The sequence below is a fragment of the Monomorium pharaonis genome, chromosome 10, assembly GCF_013373865.1.
Source record: "Monomorium pharaonis isolate MP-MQ-018 chromosome 10, ASM1337386v2, whole genome shotgun sequence".
Lineage (NCBI taxonomy): Eukaryota > Metazoa > Arthropoda > Insecta > Hymenoptera > Formicidae > Monomorium > Monomorium pharaonis.
In genome coordinates, this window is record NC_050476.1 from 18,073,339 (window position 1) to 18,093,401 (window position 20,063).

Here is a 20,063-nt window from a genome sequence, read left to right on the forward strand (position 1 = left end):
ACCGAAATGTAGCCGAAAATCGTGTTTTGGGCCGAAACCAGCCGAAACCGAACTTTCGGTCGAACACTAGTGGCAACTCTGGCGTCGCGCGTTTTCTTTGCGAGTGCCGTTCAAATAAATGGACTAAAAGGGCTTTTCTCATAACTCCCATGATACAATTTGATCGAGAACTCGAAGTCGCATGAGTTTTATAGTTTAGTCTAATTAGTTGCACGCGCAATTGTAGTACATGTTATTCGCGAGTATCCTGTGCAACGAGAGGAAGAGGAGATGCAAGTCTACACGGGAAAGGCACGAGTTTCGACAGAGAAACCATGGGATGAGTATTATTATTTGCATAAAATTAATAGTTTTTTTTTATACGGGCTTATCTTGATAAATCATAAAATTAGAAAGATAGAATCGCGTATACAATTTTATACAAATTTAATTTTATTAAGCTTCTTTTCTTCTGGAAAATATTAATTATATAACGATTAAATTAATAATTAAAAGAATCAAAAGTTCAATACGTAACAATGATCTTTAATCTAATATTAAGTTTCTTAATTTTTTATTTTTTTGTTTCTTTTATCTTTTACATTTTTAAACATATTATACGAAAACATGAATCTTGGAATGTACAAATGGCAAAATTGGGCATTAAAAATAAATATTGTTTGTAATTAATTGAGGGACTCAATTTATAATCGTATGTAGCTCTTTGTAGTGATTTTGCTTTTGTCTGTATTTGAACCGTTTGCGTGGTATAACTATTTAAACAATTTATTAATGGCGAATTTTTTAATTTTAAAGATACTTCAAGTTCGCTTGCGGGACTCGATTATAAATTGTTTATAGTCGTTTGTAATGATTTTGCTTTCGTTTGTAATTAAACGGTTTACGCAATTATTTAAACAATTTAGTAATAACGAATTATATCTCGCGAACGGTTCAACTACAAACGAAAGTAAAATCACTATAAACAGCTACAAACGATTCAGAATCGAGACCCGTAAGCGGATTTAAGAGATTTTTAAAATTAAGAAATTCGCCCTCAATAAATTATTTAAATAATTATACCGCGCGAACGGTTCAACTACAAACAAAAGCGAAATCACTACAAATAACTACAAACGATTCAGAATCAAGTTTCGCAAGCAAATCTGAGGTGTCTTTAAAATTAAAAAATTTGCCATTAATATTTTATTTAAATAATTGTACCGCGCAAACGGTTTAATTACAAACGGAAATAATTGTACTACAATCTACTACTATCAACAATTTTCTATAAGAAAAAATCGTTAAAATTGATTTATTTCAAAGTCGGGGGGTGACATTTTGTTAAACCCCGATATTTTTTTTCTGTGCTACTACAAAGAAAATAAATGTTACTACATTCAACTATATACGAAAATCTTTTTAAAAAATTAAGAAAAAAAATCGCTTCAAGTTGGGTGCTATGTTCACAAAGCCTAATGTGCCATGTATCAGAAATAGTGATCATGTGTGATATTACTTTTATATGAATGTGTTACCTAAGAAACAAAAATGAGGATATTTCTACAAAATATCTATAGTACTTCTACGATTTTTTAGACATGTGATTATAGTTAAAAGTAAGGTTTTTTTATATGATCATTGTAATTAGACAAATAGGCATTCCTATACATACTTTTTGAATTGAGAAAATTATCTCTTATCACGTATCTCTTATCATATATTATTAGTGATTCTTTGTTATAAAGTATATTCTTGAATATCGAATATTTCTAATCGTAAAAATTGAGACAAAATATTTACTCACGATAAATCTAATCAACAGTTTGTAATTCCAATTTTAGATTATTCATTCAAACACGCGATATATCTACAGTGAGACGCACTTTGATCCGATCAATGTTGTAATATTTCTTGCCAAGTGTAAATTTAGCAGCGTATGTACTCGAATATGTATCCTGCTATAGTTTTGTACATATGTATATTTCAAGATTGAGTTCTTTTAAAGTCTTGTTATCGTTACCTATTTTTATGAAAGAGTAAATTATTACTGTTTTAATTTCAATTTATACTTTAAATTAATTGGATCTGCTTTTTAAAAACTAATTACTAATTTATTTTCTGGCGCATAATAAGTTTGATTTTTTAAATATTTATTTTTTATGGTCTCTTATTTTTAAATTAATCAGACTTGTTTTTAGAAGCTACTTATTAGGGATTTATTTCATTAATGTAATAACTGATACTATTTATTTTTTCGTAATACTTTCAGTCTTAAACCGAACAATGCTTGGAATGCATGTCTAAATAAATAGATGAATTCTAATTGCAACTCATTTAAACAAAAGAAACAAAACCAATTCCGTGCTCGGGATTTGACTGTTTGAAAAAACTATCTATATAATATGTATTAATTCATTGTATGGGTACTAAGTTATAAACCATTTAAAAAATTCTGCAGTCAAAATTTTGCAGTTTTTTTACAAAATGGTAATTATATGAATTCAGTGTGCTGAAAGTGTTAAATGTTTATCTTCTACATTAAATTCTTATACTATCTATATTTTCAGACTGTTAGATTAGATAGATCTGTTTTTCAAAAGTGTAACCATTTATTGTTTTACGTAAATAAGATCAAAAGTCAAAAGTAACGCTTTATGCAAATATTAGTTCTAATTACATTTTATTTTGATTCTAATTCTAAAAAAAATTATTTTAGAAATTTTACTTTACCCATTATTGTTTATTGTTATTAGCACAGTAACTGTTATCACCGGGGGAAGAATGTTAAACTGAGGGCATGTTATATCCATCAGTCAAATCTTATCTTTTCTGCCTGCCGTTATTGCCTAACGACTTAAAAAGTTATACAGACCCATGAAACCAATCATTTAGTAACTTTGTTCCGTTCAAATCATGTCGCCGCTCTTGATCATAATATTTACACTTCTTTTAATATATAAACTATACAGATTTGCTTATGATAAACCGCCTAATACACCTCCAGGTAAGTCAAATAAGATTAATATAAATTGTTAAATTTGTTTTTAATTTCGTTTCCTTCCAGTTTGCGATATTAAATCATATTACACTGCTATTATTATTACATCGAATATTCTTTCTCTGATTCAAATTATAAAAAGTTTTTATATATTATATTGTATGTTTATTCATTGCACATATATCACTGAGAGAAAGATTTCTTTACATTTATTATTTTGATTTGTTTGGATTACATTTGTTCCACTAAAACAAAATTTCTTTAACTCAAACATTATTAGGTTGAATACAACTTTTGTACATTTGGTTACATTAAACTATATTGTTTGACAGAAATAACACAATTGTTTGAAGCAATATGTTTCGATGAAACAATTTCTTTGATTATACTAAATATTACTCCATGAAATAAAACATTTCTTTGAATAACTTTAAATAAAAATAATAAAAAATATGTTTGATTAAAATAAGAGTGTTGCTACTTAATTAATTTATTGTTTGGAATAACCATTATAAAGTTGGGATGTAGTTCGCGGACCGTCACTAGGTGATGACGCACGCGGCACCTTTTTCGTAATGCAATTTATACTCCAAAGGCTACATAAGCAGACCACCCACGATGACTGAAAACGGATCAACCTATGCTAACGAGCTATCGTAGTAAGCTCTCGGGATACTATGTGGTACTTATTATTGTGTCTTAAAGACACATCTGTCATGGCTAAAAATTTTAGCTTCGGTAACGAATCCTTTTTCTGCGTGTAGTGATAGACCTAGTTTACACCGAGCACTTGGTACGCGTATCAAGTAGTGAATTTAAGCTGATCAGTCAATGATTAAACACATTCACTAGTTATTTACTATTTGATACGCGTACCAAGTGCTCGGTGTAAACTAGGTCATAATCATGTATTCGGACCGAATAATTCGGTCACGAGCTTCTGTCTCCTTAAAAGAGAAACATGTGCTCTAATAATGAAGTAATACATTGGTGAAGTAATACATTACTTTGAGTGAAACAATAACGTTGTTTGAATAATATAATAAAATTGTTTAAAGTAAAAATATGTTATTTGAAAAGTCAAACAATTGCATTTTTTGGCTTAAACATTGATTTGTTTGAACTGTTCCAATGCATAGATTTCTTTGGATTTAAGAAAATTTTTTAAATCTAAAGAAATTTTTCTCTCTGTGCATATACACATACATATATATGTATATATGTATATATATATATATATATGTTTATATATAATATATAATATGTATATATCTCTACTGAAAAAATTACATAACGAAATTACGTAACAAATCACTTAATTAATGCCGACCAAACATGAAACAAAATACTTCAAATTATTACCAGATTTTTAAAAATCATGTGATTTGAAGAATTACATGATTTTAATGAAAATTATGTAATTTTAAAAAAGTATGTTATTTGAAAAATTATGGCATTTCGAAAAGTTACATAATGTTTGGGGAATTATGATTTTGTCCATAAAAAAATAGTAAATAACTTAAATTTTTTACTATTTTTTTGTGGACAAATTCATAATTCTTAAAACATGTGACTTTTCGAAATAACATAATTTTTCAAATAATGTACATCTTTAAAATTACATAACTTTCTTTAAAATCATGCAATTTTTTAAATCGCATGATTTTTTAAAATTAGATGCCAATTTAAAACATTTTGTTACGTGTTTGGTCGTCATTAATTACGTGATTTGTTACGTAATTTTGTTATGTAATTTTGTGACGTAATTTTTTTTAGTAGGAATATATACCCTGCTATTCAAAAATAGTGTTTCGTATTCACGAAACTTTATGGTGAATTCTGCTTTGCAAAAATCTCGGATTGGATCGTGATCAATACTTTTCAGTGTGATATTGAGAACCATGAAATCTTGTATGTCTCTGATTGTGAATCCGATAACAATTAGCAGAAGAAGTGAATCTTTTTTAATGCGAGGGTTCGCATTTATTTAAATGCCTCTTACTGCGATTGAATGCAAAGAATGTTTAGAGTCAAGTGAATACTTTTAAATGCAAGAATTAATATTTGAAATGAATTGAATCGTCAAAAAACAGAATTTAGAAGATATTTAATTAAATCTGATCTAATATCTTCTGAATTCTGCTTTTTGCAAAATGTTAATATTTTTCAAATCTTTTTAATCCGACATTTTATGCAGAATATATATCCACATACTATATTTTTTAATAAATATTTTTGTGACATTGATAAAATTTTATTTAAGTTATTTCAAATAAATTGTGTTATTATAATTATTGTTTCCATTTTTAAAATTTATCCGAGATAGGTATTATAAGAGTTCCGATAGGAGGATCCTACTGGCTATTGTTATGGGGAAACTATAAATTTCCACATCTGACCTTCGACTATTATGTCAAGAAATTGAACTCGAAGATTATCAGCTGCTATATGGGTAGCTTCTTTGTAGTAATAGTGAACGATTATGAAAGCATAAAACAAGTACTCGGTCGAGATGAATTTGATGGGCGAGTTACGAATGTGGATTTTATGAAAGATAGAGCTTTCGGAAAAGAATTAGGTAATAAAATGCGGGGAAAAAAATACAATTATTTATACATTTTTTTTGCATATTACAGTATGTAATTCTCTTACGTAGAGTGACTTATATTTCTTTTTGAAATCGTAAGCATTTACGTGATAATTTAAATATTCTTTTATGACAGAATAGCAAATAAATACATTATAAAATTATACATAGGTATTTTTTTTGTCGACGGTCCGAAATGGCATGAACAGAGAAGATTTGCCCTCCGTCATATGCGCGACTTTGGATTTGGTCGACGCCAGGAGAAGCTTGAAAGCGAAATCATGGATGAGATGTCTTTACTCCTCGATATAATGAAAAACGGACCTATTTATGATGAAGAGAAAGTATGACTATTGTAAAGCATAATGATCTTTTAGTGAAGAAAAATAGAAAATCGGACAAAGAAAGAATTTCATTATTTTAGCAAATATTGAAGGGTAATTTAGCGCTCTTCCCGGATATTCTATACGCGTCGACGGGTAACAATATATGGAACGTTATGTTCGGTCATAGATTTGATAGAAGCGAACACGATATACCTCGACGTCTCTGTCGTGCGGCTGTTTTGTTCGCAAAGTCAAATGATACAACCGGTGGTGCCATTTTGCAGCATCCGTTCTTAAAACACTTCGGTAATATGTTCGGCTACAAAAACCATATAAAGGCAAGCAATACGTTAAATAATCTTGTCAAGGTATGCTATAAGACAAACCATTATATTATCGAGAAGTTTACGCATAAAATTTTAATATTGTCAAATAAACTACTACGTATACATATACTGTGCTTAAAAAATATTTTCTTAAAATTTTAGGTTTAAATAACATAATAACTTATTTACTTTTATAAAATTTAAATTTAATTTTTTATATCAAGCTGGGAAAATGCAGTTGTATAAGCCAAATCTCCTTTTCAATAAATTTTATATTTATTATAAATAATTTTTTAAATATTTATTACATGTGTTTTTAAATTTTTTTTTAATTTTATTACTTTAAGTTTCAATGGAATTAATGAATATAGATTATGAATATCAAATAAAATAATAGAGCATTAAAAATATGTTTGTATTTTGTTAGAAATATCTGATACGTCAAAAAAATTTTATGAGCGAGAATGATGAACGCGGATTCACCGACAGATACCTAAAGAAATTAAACGAAGACGACAAGTCGGATAATTTCACAGAAGAACAATTAATCATTCTATTAGTTGATTTCATGTTGCCCGCTTTTAGTGGGATACCAGGCGTTATTACCCATATTCTGAAATATTTAATGCATCATCCCAGAATAATGGAAAAAGTAAAAAATGAGATAGATAATGTTATTGGAATCGGACGATTGGCTACATGGGAAGATAGAAAAAAGTAAGTAGTTATATATACAATTTGTGAAATGATAATTATTTTTTAATTACATCAATAAATAACAAATAAAGAACAAGAATGATAACGTGAATATTAAGTAAATATATAATACCGCAAATTAAATTCTGCAGTTTATAAAAAAAATATACGTTAAAGTAGAAAATTACCAACAAGAGCCAGCACTGAATACAAATGTGCAAGTAATTTATTTAGGTTGATGTCAAACGCGAACGCAAACAAAAATATGTACAACGAGTACGCAAACGTTTCGGTTCACAATTCGAGTCCTCTTCAATGCATTGGTATGTGATCGCGAAAATATCTATGGTTGTAATTTGTTATCTTCTAATGATGTAAAAAAGATGTCCAAAATATAAGAGATTTTTCTCGTGATGAAATAAGAAAGAAAGATAATTCACATAAAAAAGACAGAAAAGTAAGATAATCTGTCAGTTACAGTTAAAAATGGGGATATAACTTTGTTAAATGTTAAAAAGAATATATAAATGAAAATGTATAATAGATATATTTTAAAAATATATGTGTGTAAAAAGTTATACATATCTCAAATTATTATGTATCCTCAATTTTATTAAAAAAATTTTTATATTGATTATGAAGAAAATATGTTTTTTAATAATTCATATTATTTATTACGTACTTTATTATTTTTAATTTCGGTAAGAAAAAAAATTATATTTTAATTTATTAAAGCTTTTTAAAATTAAGAACAAAAACTATTTCAAATATGTAGTTAATAAAAATATTTAAAATGTATGCTTAATTTATGAATGAAAAGAAAAAAATGTATTATAATATGTTGCATGATGCTACAAAAATCGATTTAGTTTATTTTATCCTTATATAAGAAGTTAATATTAGTTTCTCTTTTAACGTTAGAAATGTTACTGTTATTTTCACATGTTAGCATAAATTTAATTTTAATTTTATTACGTTTAACACAGAATAAATATAAAAATAATTATATAAAGTATTCTTATTTTATTTTAGTTTGTCTTACTTGGAGGCAGTAATACGAGAAACGTTAAGAATTGAAACAATCCTACCTCTTAGCATAGTTCGTAGATGTACAAAAAAAACCACTTTAGGCGGCTACGAGATAGCTGAAAACACTCCAATTTTCGTTAATTTGGCAGCGATGCATCATGATCCTGACTTGTGGGGCGATCCTGAAGTTTTTAGACCGGAAAGATTTCTGAAGGAGGATGGGCAATTAGCCAAAGATTTTTCACTTCCTTTTAGTTTCGGTAAGTCGATGTACATAATCTAATAAAGATTAACAAATTTTACTGAACTTTGTATGTATAAAGTATTATTACATTAGTTTTAATAATGACAATAAGAATAATTTTCTTTCTGTACTTTTATCTAGGTCATCGATTATGTCCAGGTGAAACTTATTCTAGATATAACATATTCGGGACATTGGTTCTTTTGCTACAAAACTTCAACTTTTTTTTCGTTGAGGGTCAGCCATCGAGCCTCGAGGATAAGGATTCGGGTATAGTCGTCCTTCCCAAAGATCTATGGATACGTTTCGAATCACGTTAATATTTGTTATTTAATTATTTTATCGACAAGCAATCTTCGAAATCAAGCAACGTCGGCGATGATTGACACTTGGATGTGTAACCGTTTTTTCAGATACAGAGATTAAAAACATGCTTTAACAGATACGACTGTAGCTTCATCTGTCCTCTAAAGCCGTGTGTTTTACCGACATTCTGTTTAATCACTTAATTTCGAATTGAATTTACAGAATTGATAATCCTTTTACATTTTTAAAGTACGTACACAAATGAACCCAGGGACGATTAGATAAAGACCAAAAATGCAAAAAAATTTTTAAAGTTTATTTGTTCATAAAAATATTTGCTTCAAAATACAAGTTATGTAGTTTATACGTACAAATGAATGGTGTTCCCGGGTTCGGAATAGATTGAGGAATAAGATTATAATCGTCAAATTACGATTACAAGCCGTACAAAGAAGATATTTTTAAAATAAAAGCGCTTAAATGAATAAAATTTTTGATCACATAAATATGTTTTTTTGCGGCTTGTAAACGTAATTTGACAAATATAGTCTTATTCCTTCTATTCCAAACTGCGAGACACCATTTATTTGTAAGTATAAGCTATATAACTTGTATTTTAAAGCAAATTTTTTCATGAACAAGGATAAATAATGACTCTGCATTATCGATCTCAATCAAGTTTGATGGGCAGTTTAGCATCCTCTTAACTTTAATATGTTCATCTCCGTGTGCGCGATCTGCTGCAGCATGCAGTCGACCAGTGCAGTCGACCAGATCGGACTTGTGCGGCAAGATCTCCGACGCATACACTAAACGCCGACTGCGCCGATAGTTCTCCTTGTTCTCGAGACATTTCACATAGATAAATACAACACAAAATATCAATTTTTTTATAGAAGAGGTAATAAAAACATTTAGTAAAACTTATCTGAAACAATCTTGTAATCGTTAAAGTAATATGATATTGACACTGAAATGTAACGAAATGTTGTCAGCTCTGACTCTTCTTCTTTTTCTTGTTTTTTTTTTCTTTAATTAGCATTAGAGATTGACGACATAGTTTAAAAAACAAATTACAATTGTTAATAAATTATTAAATACTTTGACATTATATGTGTACCTTTCCATATAAAATGAGATCAACATCTTTTGCAAAAATCAATACAGAAAACTAATTTTCGAAAATCTTTTGTTTGAGTAAGATACTTCACAATGTACAAAAAAAGTTACAATTATTAATAAATTATTAAATACTTTGACATTACATGTATCTTTCTATATAAAATAAGATCAACATTTTTTAGAACTTTATATACATTAATTAATTAACTATTATTGCTAATTATAAAATAATATTGTGACGTATGCATGCACATATAGAAATTAATAAATTAAAAAAATAACCAAATAAAAAAATAATCAATAGAGAAAACTAACTTTCGAAAATCTTTTGTTTGAGTAAAATACTCCACAGTGTACACACGCACGGATGCACGCACTTCTCTCTTGCCCCCTCCCCCCTCTTTCTCTCTCTCTCTCCGTCTCTCCCGGTCTCTCCCCGTTTCTCCCGGTCTCTCTCGGTCTCTCCCGGTCTCTCCCGTCCTCTCCCGTCTCTCCCCGTCTCTCCCGGTCTCTCCCGTCCTCTCCCTCTCTCCCCGTCTCTCCCGGTCTCTCCCCGTCTCTCCCGGTCTCTCCCCGTCTCTCCCGGTTTCTCCCCGTTTCTCCCCATCTCTCCTAGTCTCTCCCGTCTCTCCCCGTCTCTCCCCGTCTCTTCCGATATAGATAACCATTTATACAAATTTGACAGCTGTCAAAATTTAATCGCAATGATTACTCTCGCAACATGAAGTAAGAGCAACGAGAGAACCAATCGGCATCGCGGAAAAGCAATAACAATACTTCGAGAGATGCGAGTATCGATGCCATGCTCTTTTTTAGAAAGGAGGAAGAAGGAGGATAGAAAAGGAGGATCAAAATATTATTACATATATGTTGGCCATCTTTCCTGACTTTAAGAGAAAAAATGACCATAGTATCAAACAATAGTTTTATATGTATATATATAATGTTAAAGATTTACTTAACATTTTTGTAAAATAATCGAATAACTATAATTTTACATAATTAGTTTTAGTTTGATTTTATTATTTTATGTAAATTAAAGATATAAAGCAAATTCTAATAATGCACCTAAACATTTAAAACATTAAATACATTAAATTGACATTAAAATAAAACACATTATAGATGTTCGGTTAAAAAAATGTGTTAATGATATTTTTGGTGTAATATGTGTGTTTGTGGATATACGTGCGTGTATATTATATACAGATAAATACAATTTATGTATAAAATTGTTGTATATGTATAGATTGATTGTGTATTGTGCGTGTATTGCGTGTGTATATATAATTTATGTACAGAATTTGTATGTATGTGTGTTATGTTATGAAGTAATAATTTTTTGTAAAAGTGTGAGTGTTTAGTTTATATCATGAGATAGGATTCTTCTCTACTCTGATAAAACATTAATTCTGAAGAAGTCATGCTTTCCGTGTAAGAAGCAAGGCATGCCTTCAGATTGACATAATATCGGAGGAAAAGATGCGAAGTCTTAGCAAGAGCGGGACATATCGCATCTGAGAAGAATTTTAGTGTTGCGAATATTTTTGTATGTTTTGTATGTTGTTTGTAAAGTATGAGTGTTTGTATCATAAGATAGGCAGGATTCTTCTCTACTCTAATAAATCATTAATTCTAAAGAAGTCATGCTTTCCGTGTAAGAAGCAAGGCATGCCTTCAGATTGACATAATATTGGAGGAAAAGATGTGAAGTCTTAGCAAGAGCGGAACATATCACATCTGAAAAGTGATGTAAATAATATTTTTTTATTTATATAAGTTGTGTGCGTGTATGTAAAATTTAGCGAATTGTTATGTGAGTGAATACGTGTTCTAATGCATTATATATTTATATACGCGCGTGTATGTTATATTACGTAAATTTATGTATAAAATTGTATTGTGAATGGTTGTGTGAAATGTTGCATGCAGATGCTGTGGTTGTATTTTGGCTGTATACCAAATTACATTGCAAGCACTGAAAATCTATAGTTCACATTATGTATACTATACATTTTCAGTACAAACAGTGAATTTTAGAATGCAGCCATTATATGCTTGCATCAAATTTTTTAACCACACCGGATATTATATAAATAGGTATCCGACAGTCCGCAGTCTGCAAAGTGGGACGGAAAAATTTGTTGCAATTTTATTAAAATATTAAATATAAGAAGTATACAAATTTATTGTGTATAGAAAGAAAATTTTTAATTATTTTGTTCGCATTTTTAATTTATTTGCTCATACTAGTAATTTTATTATAATATAAGGAAAATCTTTCTGATAAAAAAAATAAAGAACATTTATTTAAATGTATATATAATTATAATAAATATATAAATAAAAGTAAAAGTATTTATATTATAAATTTTTAATAACATTATAAAAATCTTAATTTTAAAGTTAGTTTCTTTAAATCTTTAAAAAACGTCTTTATAACATTTAAAAAACATTAATTTTAATGTTAAAATAAATATTTTTTTAACCAAAAAAGGGCGCTTATCCCATTATTTTTAACGTTTTTAAAAACGTTTTTAAAAGTGTTTTTCAAAACATTTTAAAATATTTTAAAAACATTTTTTAAACATTTTATTGCTGATTGGGATAAAATGTTATTAAAAAAAGTGTTTTATGTGTTTTTATATTTAACACGTTTCTAAAGGGTCAAAAAGTAATAAGGATTTAAATATTTTAAGTGTAATGAAATAAAACACTTAGATTTGCAGTGTTATTTTTTGTGGATATTGAAAATAGTTAATCTAAACGAGGCATACAAATAGCTCTTGGACAGCAAGCTGGATAGTCTTTGAAGTTATCATCAAATGTGTAACTAACAAGTTGTTCATCTGGTGTACAATGATTGCTTAATTCACGACATCTGGAAAGAAATAAAGTCAAATTAATTTACGAAAAGCGATTTGATAGTAAATTTACATTAGTATTAAAATTACGATAAAACTTTATAATTATGCTGGAATTATAACATAAGGAATGCTGTTAATTATTTATAATAATCAAGAAAAAAGAAGGAAAAACTTAGAAATATAAAAATAATATGAGATTTCTATTACAAAATCTTTCTTGCAATCTATATTTACTTAAAAGTTTACTTTAAAATCATTAGCTTCACAGATGTGTTAACAATAGTGTCCAGAGAAATCATATAATTTGTTTAATTCTGAAGCTCAGAATAAAAGTCACAAGACTAATGTTTATGAATTTCTTTATGAATAATTTTTTTATAGTTATATACAAATTCAAAATTTGTATTAGCAAATTAAGTATTAATTTGACAAAAATAACCCAGTGCTGTTTGCTTTTAATATTACATATATTTTATTTCATTAATTATTTATAATTTAGATAAATAATTGGAGGTCATATTATTGTTATCGCATGTTCTGCGAAAATTAATTAAATTGCATTAAAGAGAGGATTGGAATTAGTTGTCTTTTTGTACAAGACTAAACTTTAAACATTCATTTAACAATGCGTATATAATTTTATTTTTTAAATATTTAAGTAGAATTATTCGAGACACATAAAATCTTACATCTAGTTTCGTAGTTGCGCTTAAAATTGCGGAGATATATTATAAATAAGACAATATATATATATATATATATATATATGTATATCCATACATATATCTTGTATAAATATAAGAAAATGTAAGGATACTTTGATACTTTTTTCAATTTTTGTTAAATGTCTTAAAAAATAAAAAGTAAATTACACAGAATAATTCGACAAATACGTAATGACAGATTGAAAATAAAGTTGGATATTAATTCTGATTATAATTTAAATTTTACGCACATATATATAATAGATATATTGTATATAATTTATAATTATATAACAATTTGACTTACTTTTTTGTAATTATTGTACCATTCTCATAACATGTTACTTGCGCGCATGGGTGAACCGTATGTATACCTACGTCAAAGATTTGGAATCCAAATATTGACGAATATTCACAGCCACCTAAATACATATATCTATATGAGTAAAATAAAAAAATATTTAATGAATATCCGGAAATTTATATTTATGTCTACACTATTATTAAAAAAGCTATACATAGCCATTAATTATAATTATCTAGTTTGTAAATCTGCTAAAGATCCCGTCATTGAATAGAAATTGCATACAGAGTGTACGATAATCTCTGTATACAAAAATAGCAAAAGTTTTTTGAGAAAATCCTAATGACAATATCGCGTTGTTTGTAAATTTGCTAAACTCTTTTGTACATTTTTTAATTTTGCGATAACCGGATACAACATTATATCTTTTTTTTTAATAATTTTCTAGTCAGCAAATTAACGTAATTTATAACACTTGCTACGTACCTTGTACTTGCGTAGGAAAATAAGTTACTCCGCATACTAGCAACAAGACCACGCAGATGTAATCTTTCATTTTATTTTCTTCTTTAAAGAGTCACCAAAAAAAGCAATAGATAAGTTAATAGTTCACTTTTTAAATCAACTTTTATACATCGTCTCTCTCTCCTTTATGCTTTCACGATCTCTAGAAAAACACTTCGGCTTCTGCACGAAAAAGACACAAAGCGAACGTGCGATATCGCACGTGATAACAGCAACAAGAAAGAAAGAAAGAAGATTTAAATCAACGTTAAGTTTGCTGACAATGCTGACATTAATTAATCAAGGCGTGTTACTAAAATACCTGAACTGATTAAGGTTTATTTATTTTATTTTCTAAATTATATTTTTTAGAAACTATTTTTTGGAGATATTTATATAAACTAAGTGAGAATAAAATGCTTTTAAAGTCCAAATCAAAAATAAAATTACAAATTAAAAATAACTAATATATTAAGAAAAAATTAAACCCCTATTTTCTAAATCAATTTAAAATAATTATTAATCACAAGAACAAAATCTCTTAAGGCTTATTTTATTCTTAAACATTACGGTTATCTTTAATTAATTTTTTTATTTTTGTAGATTTAAACTAATATTTGTAATAAGTACATAAAAAATTTAATACATAAAGGTACATTTTATCTAAAAGTATTTCTTTTTAATATAATGTAATGTTATGTACAAAATTATTAAAATTTGTTAAAAATAAGTAAAATTTGACTTATTTAAGACAAAACAAAAAAAGTTTATTTTCTCTAAATTCATTTTTTTTCTGTAAAAAAGACATTTAGTTTATATTATTATTTAATTACATACATTTATTTAGATTTTAACCTATTAGCTAATTAATCTCCTCATTCTTTCTTTATATCTATTAATTTGCTGGAATCTTACATAACTTTAACATGACACATAATATTTATGCTTTCAATTTCTTCTTTTTTTACAACCTCCTTTTATATCTAAACGTCTCTATATTTAAAATATTTAAAAGAGAAACAGTAGTAATAAGTGCTCTTAAATTGAACTAGCATAGTAATATTACGATAATAAATTAACACTCATATATATATATATATATATATTAACACTTATAAGATCTAGTTACTCATAAAAAATTTTCAGTTGAGGTAACACTTTTTCGCAACAAATCTTTTACATTTTTTTTAGAAGAGGACATTGCAGGACATTTAAAGATGTGTTAACATCAAAATAGTGATTAAAAACTGTAGAGAAAGAATTTTAAATTATCTGTATTACCTTTAATGTCAGGTAAACTCATATTTCGCAGATGAAAGAGGAAAATTCCTCTGGATCTTCTAGCTGACGTGTGATGTCGTGAATAATTGAAAGATGTCTAGAGAATAAAAATAAAAATACTCCTTGCGCAACAGTATAGAATAAATCTACTATTGGATATTTATAATTTGGACAGATTATAATTCTATTTCTAGTTTTATTCTATTTTATTAAATAAATTTATAGACAAGATTGTAAAAGAATGCAATAATGCAGCTATCATCTATTAGTCAATTTTTCGTTGATTTTCAATAATTCCCGTCTATTAATTAACGACATCATGTACTTATTAAAAATTATTAATAATTATTTACGAATTATTTTACAGATAATTTTCCCAAAAATACAGGTCGTCCAAAAGTACAATTCTGTTAAATAACCCTCAATCAATTATTATTGCGTTTTTTTAAAACAAAAAAAATAAAAATTTAAAATATTAATTACAATTAATTTTATTCCCAATAGATAACATAACTTTTTATTTAGTCTCAATAAACATTAGGCAAATAGAGAATCAGATTACTTTGAAATTATAAAAAACAACATTTATTTATAACAACACTTCCAAGTACAGAATATTCTGTTACGCGTAATCTAATTCTTCCCTTTTAATATCCGTAGATGTCTCTACGAGGTACACAAATAGTTGCTGGACAGCAATGTGGATATGGTTTGGTAGGATCCTCATATAAATGACCCAAAGGTTCTTCATCTGCTCTACACACATGCCGCTTTGGTTGCGCACATCTAGAAAGAAACAAAGTCAAATTAGATTGTGAGAAAGTGTTTTGACAGTAAGTCTATACATTAGCATTGAAATTACAATAATCTTGTAATTATGCTGGTCTCGTTACGACATAGGGAGTGCTGTTCATTTAGAATGTATTAGAATATATATGGAACATATTAAGCGAGTGAGAAAGAAAAGGAAAACTTGAAAATGTAGAATAATACAAAATTTTTTAGTAAAATTCTTTCTTACGATTTATATTTTTTTATTTAAAAGTTGAAAATCGGTAGCTTTACGGTGTTTTCTAGCTTTTATAAATTTCTATGAGTATACATTACTTTTTTTGTGACTGCTTACAAATTTACAAATTATGTTAGAAACAAAAATAATTTATTTTTATTAAATAATTATTTAATAATTAATAAACAATTTTTCTAATTACAAAATGTATCAAGCTACGCGGATTTTCTACACAGAGAAAATTTTCTAGTCAAAATTATTGTGGCAAATAATAAGCCCAGTCCAAAAAAGTAATTATGAAAATTTTTACTATGTTTTTTATCAAATTACCATAGTATTCACTATTTATGATATATTTCTCTGAAATTTCTTCCTATGGTTCGTAGTTACTATCATACGTAGTAATTTTTACTATAAAATTTTTTCGTGTATTTTTATGGTTTGTTATGGTTTTTTAATCCTATTTCCGGCTTGAGTATTCTCCAGTTAGAGGAAAGAATGTGTGAGCTATTACATTGTTCCATTTTAGATTTTAAGACATTTTTATAAATGTTAAATTTAAAAACATTTTCTAATAACTTTTATATCCAAGGTTCTGCATTTTCATGATGTCACGACAAGGTTTTAGCAAGTATCATAGCAAGAAAAAACTCGAAACTTTATTACTTGTCAGCGTCGAATTTTATCTTAAAAGTTCACTCTCAGTTTTGCTTTATCTAAATTCTTCTTTTCTTTTCTTCCCTGATGCTATGATCCAAATCGAACCTGGGCTTTCTTTTTACACCACTCCATAGTGCGCACGTAGGTTGTACAAGATAAAAGAGATTACAATTTAACATCGGTACCGAACCATAAAGATAGAAAGATTTCTAAGCACAGAATACTCTTGATAACCTATCACTCCATTAAAGAAAAAAACAAACGTAAAATTTTTCTGGAACCTTCCAGACCTTCAGACTAATTCGCCATTTGCTACACCATCATACTTGCCTCAAAATTTTTCATCTATTAAAAAAAAACGGTTAAATATCTCACAAATAAAGCATTATTCAAAAAATATCGAAAAAAATGTTTAAAACATAAATTGTGATCTAAAAAGAGGAATAAATAATAATAAAATTAATTTATGAAAAAAACTTTTTTTTTTAATTTATATGGCTATCACCATTTTTTAAATAGAATTGTATGACCTTTTGTATGTCTTATGTTTGCATGTGATTTCTTTGATTATTCTTCATATAAAAGTATATATTAAGATAGAATTGTCAAAAAATTAATATAAATAAAAATTTTAAAAGAAATACATAGTTATATATTACAAATTGCATTATTTTTTCTTATAAAGTAGCGATGTGTTACCGTTAATTAATTTTTCTTATTATTATATACACAAAAATAGACATTTAATACTTTAAATCAAAATAGGCTAAAATAAAGTACAGAATATCGTAAATTATTGATTTTTCAACATTATATTATTTATAAGAAGATAATATTAAATCTATTTTTAAAAATAGTCTCTATATGATCTTAAAAAATTGAGTTTTTAAAAGTTATTTTTAGCACGTTATTTGTATTCCTTTAAATCATACAATCTTTGTCTAAAACTTTTTTTTGATAATTTTATTTTCGAAATATTTAACTATTCTACAATTTTTGTCATCACGTATTATATGCATAATGGATATTTTGTAATATATAATTAAATAATACTTTAACTTACTTAACTGTATAAATTTCACCAGTAGGTTCACAAACTATCCCACTGCATGGAGGAATTGTTTTTACACCAACTTTTAAAACCTCGGATCCGAATTGGCAGTCACCTAAATTCATATCTTTATGAGTAAAAGTTTAAAAAATCTGAAGAATATCCTAAAGCTTGTATTTAATTCTACGCTATTATTAACTATACGCCTTGCCATTAATTTGGAATTAGCATAATCATCTGTTTGCAAATATGATCTATGACTAAATTATCATAATTGCATATAATGCGCAAAAGTTTCTAATCATATAACAAGAGTCTTTTTGAAGATAACTGCAATCACATTGTTTATAAATTTGTTAAATTGTTCTCTACATACCTGTATATATTTTGTTTTTCGATTAAAATCTTATCTTTTAAACAAAAACTGAAAATAAAACTTAAAACAAATATAAATTTGAAAATGACTTCCATTACCTAAATGATACTGTATAATATCATATTTCAAAATTTTGAGCTTTTGATAAAAAAAAGCCGCAAAACTAACATAATGATATCTTTTTTCGACCAACAATATTATAAATTAGGATTCCTAATCGATGAATATACTAGATAATCTTGTATTTAAATACTTTGCAACGTACCTTGTACTTGGATAGCAAAATAAGTCAGTCCACACATCAGGAAAATTGAATATGCATAATTCTTCATCTCACTTTTTTGCTTAAAGAATCACCAGGAAGAAGAATAAATTGACTATAGACGGATTTAACATGACTTTTATGTATCATTACTCCCTCCTGGCGTAAAAATTTTTAGAATATTTCGATTTCTGCACGAATAAGCACAAAGCAAAATGTGCGATATCACACGTGACGACAGCCAAGAAGATAAGAGAAAGAAAAATTATATCAGCATTAGTCCTGCCCGTAGGAAAAAATTATGCAAAAGTTACTGCACAAAAAATTGCATACCTTTGTGTATAAATTTCTGCAGTTTTTATAGATTTTTGTACAAAGTTTTCGCCTTTAGAATTTTCCTGCAGAATATTTTGCAGAATTTTATGTAATGTTTTCTGACGTTTTTTGTCTTCAGAAAAATTACATAAAATCCTGCAAAATATTCTGCAAAAAAATTCTAAAAGCGAAAACTTTGTACAAAAATCTAAAAATTGCATAAATTCATGCACAAAAATATGCAATTTTTTGTGCAATAATTTTTGCATAATTTTTTTCTACGGGTGGTGACATTAATGAAACACGATATTAAGACTAGAAAAATAAAATTGGATATGTACTTAAAAATGCAATAATTATGTTTTATTTTCTAAAATTGGAAAATCGTAAAATTTTCTAAAATTTTATATAAGAAGCAATATTGTATTATACTTGTAATAAAACTTGATTGACGAAATTCCAATTAGCCAACAATTCTTTTTTAATGTTTTCTGTAATATTTAATTTTTATTAATTATACATTAAACACTTTATTTACAAAATTAATATTTATTAAACGCTTATTAAATATTTATTTTACGTTACTTTACATTATTTTACATTGATTATTTATTTGAAATAATAATTTAAAGAAAATATTTATTTAATGTTTGTATCAACATAAAAACTTCTAGCTGGATGTCACATATTAAAACAGTGTTTACAAAACATTGCAGTAAGATTATAAGTAGATTACAATTTCTGACATATGTTACTATATAATATTGACATTAATCTTACAATATAAATTTTTATTATAATGTTTGTCGGAAAGTTAATAAAATATTATTTTAATATTTTAGCAAACTTATGCGTAATTATGTCATTTTTCTTGTATTCAATGTGTATTTTTATATTTCCATAATGTTATATTTATTAAAAATTAATTTAAACTTAAATTAAAATTTTCTTAAAATGCTATAATACTGTAATATTATTATACTATAATAATATTAGGTTAACATTAATAAATATAAAAAATATTTGTCTGCATAACAGAAAAATAAAATTCATCAATGTTTTGTAAATATTGTTAGAGTTGTACTTATAATATATTATATATATATATATATAT

General features: G+C 26.9%; 3 protein-coding genes across 3 annotated transcripts; 1 reads left to right on the top strand and 2 right to left on the bottom strand.

The window, feature by feature from the left end:
* The first annotated feature begins 2,163 nt into the window (after positions 1-2,163).
* LOC105830628 (probable cytochrome P450 304a1) lies at positions 2,164-8,724 on the top strand. Its single transcript, XM_036293230.1, has 7 exons — positions 2,164-2,986; positions 5,307-5,558; positions 5,739-5,911; positions 5,992-6,261; positions 6,647-6,936; positions 7,948-8,204; positions 8,330-8,724. Exons 1-7 carry the CDS (start codon positions 2,896-2,898, stop codon positions 8,506-8,508), a joined length of 1,512 nt encoding a protein of 503 aa, XP_036149123.1. The 5' UTR covers positions 2,164-2,895; the 3' UTR covers positions 8,509-8,724.
* Positions 8,725-12,218: 3,494 nt separating this feature from the next.
* LOC118647729 lies at positions 12,219-14,619 on the bottom strand. The gene is made up of 3 exons (XM_036293163.1): positions 13,978-14,619; positions 13,495-13,609; positions 12,219-12,497 (listed from the first exon to the last, which is right to left on the bottom strand). Exons 1-3 carry the CDS (start codon positions 14,045-14,047, stop codon positions 12,374-12,376), a joined length of 309 nt encoding a protein of 102 aa, XP_036149056.1. The 5' UTR covers positions 14,048-14,619; the 3' UTR covers positions 12,219-12,373.
* A 1,219-nt stretch (positions 14,620-15,838) lies between these two features.
* On the bottom strand, positions 15,839-18,922 carry LOC105840979. The gene is made up of 3 exons (XM_012688065.2): positions 18,638-18,922; positions 18,009-18,111; positions 15,839-16,062 (listed from the first exon to the last, which is right to left on the bottom strand). The coding sequence occupies exons 1-3, from the start codon at positions 18,702-18,704 to the stop codon at positions 15,924-15,926; spliced, it is 309 nt and encodes a 102-aa protein (XP_012543519.1). The 5' UTR covers positions 18,705-18,922; the 3' UTR covers positions 15,839-15,923.
* Between the last annotated feature and the right edge of the window lie 1,141 nt (positions 18,923-20,063).